This window comes from Temnothorax nylanderi, unplaced genomic scaffold, assembly GCF_030848795.1.
Source record: "Temnothorax nylanderi isolate EJ_2023f unplaced genomic scaffold, tnyl_v1.0 TNYL_tig0018_pilon, whole genome shotgun sequence".
Lineage (NCBI taxonomy): Eukaryota > Metazoa > Arthropoda > Insecta > Hymenoptera > Formicidae > Temnothorax > Temnothorax nylanderi.
Genome location: NW_027249080.1, coordinates 429,263 through 437,522, shown reverse-complemented (window position 1 = coordinate 437,522; position 8,260 = coordinate 429,263). Strand labels below are relative to the sequence as shown.

The window sequence follows — 8,260 nt, the reverse complement described above, 5'->3', positions numbered from 1 at the left end:
GACTCCGAGCGTGCGCGATACCTAGCTGAATAATGAATATTCGTACAATGGACTACGTTGATTTTATCATTTTATGACAATATTATTTATTCATATTGATAATGAAATATTGAAATAATAATAAATAAAGTTCCTGAAGCTACAACGTTCGGAGAGAGAGAGAGAGAGAGAGAGAGAGAGAGAGAGAGAGAATTCTGATTTTTATCTCGTATCTATAATTATATACTCCGTCGAGTTTTGAAGCCTCAAATTTTCGTGATTTAGATCGGCAGGTTTAGTATTCGCTATAAGAAGTCATAATTTTGTTCATATCGGTATAGATAATGGAAGAGAATTTATATTAAATAAAACTCCTGAAGCTGTAATGCTCGGAATTTAATTTTTGCTATCTCATGTCCAATTATTATTCTGATAATGATTTATAGAGCTTTAAATTTTTGCGATTTAAATCCACCGATTTAAAATTCTAGAAACTTTTGAAATCGCGTGTCGTGAAATTGTTCAATCAGTGCTATTTTCTTCATCAATTATATTTTTCTAAGACTTTCGAAGATATAATTTTTTAAGGTTTAAACTTCCAGACATAAAACAATTTTTTTTTAGAATTTTATTTAATATACCATCTCCTTGCTGATTACGATATGCTGAGATTTTCGAGAGTTTAATAGTTTCTCGCGGATTCAGATCAAGATTTAATGAAAGACAAATAGAAATACAAAAGAAAATGTTTAAAAAGAAAGAAATTTGGGGCAAATATATCCAGAAAAGATTTTTAATCGTCAATTAAAACCGTGAAAGTTTTAGAAACGATATTAAATTCCGATCTATTATTGATCTCTCTCTCTCTCTCTCTCTTTCTCATTGTCAGTCCTTTCTCTACTGCGCATTCGCGAGAACATTAGTCATCACATCCCTTGGCTGCGGTTCAACTTGACGCATTTGTAGCGTCAAGTGGACCGCAGCCCTTCGCGAGCCACATCAGCCGTACGACCCCCTCGGCGTCTATCCGCTATCGCGGCTGCACGGTCCGTCATCTGTGCCGTCGTAGCACGTAGTTGACGATCTCGTCGTCCGTGTAATTACAACGTAAGTACGCTCTGCCACGTTATGAGCACATTCCGCTACATCCCGGAGTCTCCTTGAGATACTCCAGGATCGCTTATTTTATCGATCGTCCGCCGCGGAAGTGCGTATATGTGTGTGCGTGATGTTCGCCGTGACATATATTGTGTCGGGAGTCGGGACACCATATGACAATTGTTATATTATCGATTTTCATTTATTTTTTACTCAATGAAAAGGGCTCCGCACTAATTATATAGGAAATGGGATCTCGGTAAAATCGGCTAATTTTTTAATGTTGTAGCTCTATACCGAACAAAAAATGTAATGGGCTCGAAGTTAAATAATTAATGAACAGTTTTTGAGCTACAGCCAGTCAAATATGAAAAATTCGGGCTCTGCGAGTATTATATTCCTACTCTCCTAACAACATGGATATGGTAGAGGACTGGTCCCATGTGTATGCGTGTGTGTGTGAGAATGTGTGTATGCGTGACGTCCATGTCGTTCTGGGACTTCTGGGTTATCTGGATCGTCCTGGGTAATGCCAACCCAGATAGCAAGGAGAATTGAAAAGGAATTCTTTTTAAATTCCCGATTTTGAAAATGTATTCTCTTTCCGTATCATTTCTGTTCTAAAACAACTCTTAAGAGTTCAGAAGAAATTCTTTTCTATGTCACCAATTCTGAGTTCTTCTTCAGATACAAAAAAAAATTACTTTTATACTCCATAAAAATTCGTAATAAATTCGAAATTATGCTTAGACAGTATTCCTAGAGCTCTATCTAAGCGCTATTTCGAATGCATTGCGATTTTTCAGAGTAGAAAAATAATTCCTTTATATAATTTCAGTGTTTATAATTCTAATATTCTGTCTGTAACATCGGATAAGAAAGAATTCTTCATAATCTGTCCAAAAACAGTTTCTACATCAGAAAGAACATAAAATGTACTAATCCATTTTATGTTCTTTCTGATGCAGAAACTGTTTTCGGATAGATTATGAAGGATTCTTTCTTATCCGATGTTATAGACAGAATATTAGGATTATAAACACTGAAATTAGGAATATAAATATGGGAAATATAAAATAAAAGTGTCCATGACTCAGGTATATCGATTAATGATTATATTACTAAATTACAGATTTGAAATATTATAAGTATCATTAATTGTTATAACAAACAATTCGTTTAACATGAGCGACATATTTATCGTACATACTGTAGACTGACCTGGGCCACGTTACGTCCGACTTGTGCCACAAGATGAACCGCCAAAAGGAGCTGCAGGGCGACTTGCTCGAGACACCAATGAAGAGGTGTCTCTCCACCTTCGACATCACGTTGCACGGTGAATATACTTTTGCGACTCGAATAAATCAACTTTGTGACGGAATTATAATATATATATATATATTTTTTTTTTATATAATGCGCTTTGTAACTGGCTTCGTGCGTGCGAGCGATATGCAATTTGCCATTACATCACGCGCGATTATGGCGATGTGATGATAAGCGTAATGGTCCGGAATAACAGCCTTGAATGAAAGATATGTGGCGTTAGACAACAATAATAATGCACGGACTATTAATGTACATAATAATAAAGCTGTGTATAGGAGGAACTACGTTTCGAGATTACATGTAACTTATTACTGAACACTTGATAATATTAATTACCACAGTCCTGTACCTATAATTATATATTATACATATGCATAACGAGTCGGACTTCCAGGCGTGGGTCATATGGTCGGCGCTGGAATTTACGTGCTAACGGGTACGGTCGCGCACGACATAGCTGGACCTGGGGTGATGTTCAGCTTCCTCGTGGCTGGTTTCGCTTCCATTTTGGCGGCCCTTTGTTACGCCGAACTGACCGCTCTAGTATCGAAAGAGGACAGGGCGTTCGACATCGCCATCGGCGAGTTTTGGTACTTTATCGTAGGATGGAACCTTATCTTGGAGCACATGATCGGTACGAACCTATTCGCGGAGAACCTGAAGGATTTACCGACAAGAAATAAAAAATGAACAAGAAAATCGAATTAGATTGAGTCAAATATTAAATTAGCGCTAAAATTAAATCAGATTGGCAATTAATGACTTTTTATTGTGTTAATTAGGCGCGGCGTTCGTGGCGAGAGCTTGGAGCGGATACGTGGATTCGTTGACAGGCGGTGCGATTAGCAATTATACTCATCGAGACATGAAGGGTGAATGGACCATATATGGGGTGAGCTGCCCGGAGTGCCCGGATGTCCTAGCTTTTGGATTATGTCTGGTTTACGCGATGCTCTTGGGAGTAGGGGTGAAGACTTCGGCAACGGTCGACTCGTTGCTGACCGTCATCAACCTCGCGGTGATGGGTCTGTTCGTCGTTCTGGGCATTTATTACGCGGACATTACAAACTGGAGCAGCCAGGACGGTGGTTATCTACCATATGGTTTCGGCGGCGTCATCACGGGTGGGTTATCTCAAGTAGACTGATTAAACAAATGCTACGGAAAATATAGGTGGATTCGTGTGGATTATGGAGGATAATAGAGATTTATGTACAAGGGAAATGGTTTTTGTATCTTTTGTGATATTCGCCGGTTGAAACGAAGACGTTAAATCCTGATGCGTTATTCAGGTGCAGCAACGTGTTTCTACGCCTACGTCGGCTTCGACTCAATCGCGACTGCCGGAGAGGAGGCTCGCGATCCAAGACGGAGTGTCCCGCTGGCGACGATGCTCTCGATGGCGATAGTAATTGTTGGATATGTGCTGGTCAGCGGCGCCCTGACACTGGTCGTGCCGTATTGGGAGATTAATGTTACCGCCGCTCTGCCGGAAGCCTTTTCGTCCAGGGGTATCCCGTGGGCTAAATATGTTATAATGCGAGCAATTTTATTTTTCTATAACTCTACTCGATAAATTTATAACATAGACGTTCTTTTCACGAAATTTCTTTATGACAAAAACTAGTAAAAATAAAAATACTGTAGGCACCATTCTTTCTTTCATCATTTTTATTCTATATTTCTAAAGCGATACCAAGAGATCTCACAACCAAGTCGCGGTGTATTTAAATTAAAAATACTTTAATATTATAATGTAATATATTAAAAAGATATAAAAGATAGTGTATATTATAATAAAGGATGATTTAATTAATTTTTTAAGATGCGCTAATCGAAAGTGGCTTTTGCAGCGTGGGTGCCCTTTGCGGAATGACGACGACTCTTTTCGGATCCCTGTTCTCCCCGGGGTGCCCTCTCATAAGTGCATTTCTCAGTGCTTCATTCGCTCTGGTGTTCGATCTCAAATTTCTGGTGGAGTCTATGTCGATGGCGACTCTGCTCTCGTACAGCATCGTGGCGATTAGCATTATCCTGCTGAGGTATCTGCCCGAGCACGAGCAATCGTCCGATCCATCCGAGCATCAGTTGTCCAGAGTTGGTAAGCCCAGCAGTGGCTGTTCCTCGCCACCTACGGAGGAAGCGGACATCGCGTCTAAGTCCGAAGTGAGTGTGCCGCTAGGGCTTTTGATTAAATTAGGATGCTTTAATTGCGGCTCACGGTACAACTTCAAAATATTTGATTTAATTCTGTAAAAAAATGTAATAAATTTTGATTCTTAAAATCTATAAGTGCCACCCTAATATAATAACATTGCGCCAGGCAATTCTTAAATTTTTTATAACAGATTATTAATAAATTATTTATAATTATAGCTGCGGTGCGATGGATCTAGCAGATTCAAGCCGCGATACGCCTGGATGGAGGACTGGCTATGGCCGCCGAATTACGGTACTCGTCACATGAGACGTCTCATATGCGCTTGTTTGATTATTTACACGACAAGCTGTGGCTTCCTCAGTACTTTTATAATAATAGCGTTCGAAACGTCAGTTTCGTTCACGAAGAGCGGTTACCTCTTTGCAGCGAGTTTTCTTCTGGTACCCATCGCGAGTGAGTTTATCTCAATTTTTTTCCGGTTTTGCATACGACAGAAGAAATGTTGTACTCAACCGTATTTGTTTGTTGTTTGCTCGCAGGTCTCTTCGTAATTGCCGCTCACAAACAAAATCCACCCACCGGGAAATTCCAAATACCGCTGATGCCCTTGATACCAGCGTTAAGCATTCTCTTCAACGTCGTTCTGATAATGCACCTGTCTGCAAGGACGTGGAAAGGGTTTTTCCTATGGATGATAATCGGTACGTTGATTATAATCATGTATCATTCATATAAATAAGATATGAATTTAAAATGCAAAACCTGATATGCTCCATATAAATTTCAATGAATCTCCATTTCTCTAATTTCTCCTCTTTCTCCAGGGGCGCTGAAGTACTTTCGATATAAAAAAGCCGTCACTCCGCTAAACTCACATTCCGGTTTGATGGCCACCTCAGAAGCCGAGAAAGGCACAAAGTGGGGATCTACGTTACGAGTTAGCCCGAAGAGTGACAAGACACCTATTCCGAGCGACCAAGAACTTGTTGACTAGAAATAAGTTATACATTTTTATCAATTGTTTTCCTTATCCAGCTCGCCGGTGGAGCCGCGGAAATGGCTTGAATTTTAAAAGTAAAAAACGTTTGAGCTGTCAACAACGAAATATTCGTACGTAAGACTGTATGCAATGCGAATTATAACGCAGTTTAGTGCAACGGAATACAGAACAACATATTTAATCTTTAACTTTTATTAGTTTTAATGTGGTTAACGTACAATTAATGCGCTCAGCTACTTAAATGACACAATGTGTTTTATATGTAAAATTTATTTGTCGATTATATTCGTCACACTTGTTACTTCGGCGGCTCCACTTTACATGTTGCTTGAAATTCAAAGTTTATGGAATATATTTTGTAAATATTTTTCCTTTAGAAGACCTTTTTAACTTATACATTTTGAACTCCTCGAGAAAGTTTTTGTCTGGTACAAAAAATCTATTTTCGTACTTAGCTTTATCTTGTTCGACAGTGATTCCATATAATTTTAAGCTCGTACCTTTACTTCTTAGCACGATCAACGAAACATTATCGTTCTTTCCTGTCTAGATGACTATTATTATTACACATTCGCAAGATTAAGCGATATGTGTTTTACGAAACATTATGTTTCGTGTTGCAACGAATTCGGAGAGAAATGTAACTTATTTTATTGTTAGTTTATCTATTATATATTTTATTACGTACAAATTCTATCAACGGGAACTCATAATTTCTTATTTCGTATATTTTAATACAAGTATCGATTAAGAATACGATAGCAAGGAAACATATTTTCTTTTTGTTGTCATGACACGAATGTGACTAATCTGCCTCGTTATTAATAATATTTAAATTTAATAAATAATAATTTTGTATCTTGATTTGGCATAAATTTACGTTCGTGCAATCGAATTTAGAATTGTTTCTTGGGAACGGATAGATCTAATGATTTATGAATCATTTATGAATCTCACAATAGACTCATTCTTATTACAATTGTGTGAGTTAAGAATAATATATATATACGTTATAAATGGATATTATTCGTTCTCTTGATTCAATCAATTTATGAAATAGTGAAGCCGCAAAGGATAATTAGAGCGTAACACGCTTCGCGAGAAAGATTTATTCCGATACCAAAAATAATATCTATTTACGCGATAATGCATTATCGTTTGCAATCTATAATTTGTGTGTATTGTATACACACGTATTGTGCATGACAATATAACGTAATATCGATGTATTAAACGATAGAGATCGTTAAGGTGATCTACAAGACACAAGAGGTATATTTAAACGACATATAGTTTAGTATGCAAGTTGAATTTATTTATTAAGCGTCGTTTATATCCCTGTTGTAATGTAGAAATAAATAATAAATATAGATTAGCATTGCAATACAAAAGCAATAGACGATATATATTCCGCAACTGTTGATTATTATTGCAATTAAGATGCGTCTTAAGGATGGAGTGATCTCGAACAGGAACATCGACAAACGATTAACTGAATTACTTAAAATTGACACAAATTCTTGCATGTGATGTAAAGTAATCGTGCGATTGAAAGTTTAAATTCTGATATTCAGATATTGTCTTCATGCAACATATTAACCGTTTATAATTGTTGCGCGAGTGACGTCTGTCCACAGGGATATTTACAGATGTAACTGTATCTGGTTACTCGTATTCATACCTGATAATTCATTTCCATGGTTGTGACTGCGTTTATTTCTCTATATTGCCATCAGAAAGGTACAAGACAATTCAAATAAAACTTATATACATCAGTCCCAACTTCTTATATGAAAAACTTTCATTAACATCCTGCGTTAAATATTCGTCATGCGTTCTTTATGTGTACGTAAAATACTTTTAGATGTATTTACAATAGAAACTGCGAACATGCGTCGCATACACGTCTTCGTCTGTTTTACAAAACTTCTATGAAATATCTGTAAGTATATTCCGTGCAAAATATTAATATTTGAAACAATACTGTTTGCAGACAGAAAGAGAGATAGCATATTGCAAGTTTATGCGCGCATAAAAAATGTTATCTAAATGAAATATATAATAACGCTTTGTAAAAAAATAACAGGTTCCGCTTCTGTTGTAATGCATTATTTTGGAAAACATTTGACTCGTTGATTGTTACAAATAAATATGCATATATAAATGTCATAATACATATTTTCTTATCATATATATATATAATAAATAACATTTTACTAATGTTAAATATACAGTATATGCTAATATGTATTATTTAAATATTTTAATGTCACTCTAAATCGTATCTCGATCACGACTCGAAGGAACTAAGGATGACAACTAAATAAATAATGTTTCTGAAGCTACAACGCTCGGAATTTTGATTTTTATCCCGTATCTAATTATATATTGATACTCCGTCGATTTTTGAAGCCTCAAATTTTCGTGATTCAGATCGGCAGGTTTAGTATTCGCTACAAGAGCCATAATTTTGTTTATATCGGTATAAATAATGGAAGAGAATTTATAATAAATAAAACTCCTGAAGCTGTAATGCTCGGAATTTAATTTTTGCTATCTCATGTCCAATTATTATTCTGATAATGACTTATAGAGCTTTAAATTTTTGCGATTTGAATCCACCGATTTAAAATTCTAGAAACTTTTGAAATCGCGTGTCGTGAAATTTTTCAATCAGTGCTATTTCTTCA

General features: G+C 36.5%; 1 protein-coding gene across 2 annotated transcripts; it reads left to right on the top strand.

The window, feature by feature from the left end:
• Positions 1-907: 907 nt before the first annotated feature.
• On the top strand, positions 908-7,918 carry LOC139768791 (cationic amino acid transporter 4-like). Of its 2 annotated transcripts, none has more exons than XM_071699344.1 (9): positions 908-1,086; positions 2,293-2,416; positions 2,804-3,043; positions 3,192-3,533; positions 3,702-3,948; positions 4,263-4,575; positions 4,786-5,023; positions 5,110-5,271; positions 5,395-7,918. In XM_071699344.1, exons 2-9 carry the CDS (start codon positions 2,332-2,334, stop codon positions 5,562-5,564), a joined length of 1,797 nt encoding a protein of 598 aa, XP_071555445.1. In that variant the 5' UTR covers positions 908-1,086; positions 2,293-2,331; the 3' UTR covers positions 5,565-7,918. The 2 variants fall into 2 exon arrangements, with proteins under 2 accessions (XP_071555445.1, XP_071555446.1); XM_071699345.1 differs by lacking the exon at positions 908-1,086 and adding an exon at positions 2,603-2,709 and having other exon boundaries at positions 2,312-2,416.
• Positions 7,919-8,260: the final 342 nt, after the last annotated feature.

Excerpts from the sequence above, each read along its gene's own strand:
- LOC139768791 (XM_071699344.1), top strand. The coding sequence starts at position 2,332 with ATGAACCGCCAAAAGGAGCTGCAGGGCGACTTGCTCGAGACACCAATG. Across the intron at positions 2,417-2,803 it reads CTTCGACATCACGTTGCACG|GCGTGGGTCATATGGTCGGC; the intron begins GTGAATATACTT and ends TCGGACTTCCAG. Across the intron at positions 3,044-3,191 it reads TATCTTGGAGCACATGATCG|GCGCGGCGTTCGTGGCGAGA; the intron begins GTACGAACCTAT and ends TGTGTTAATTAG.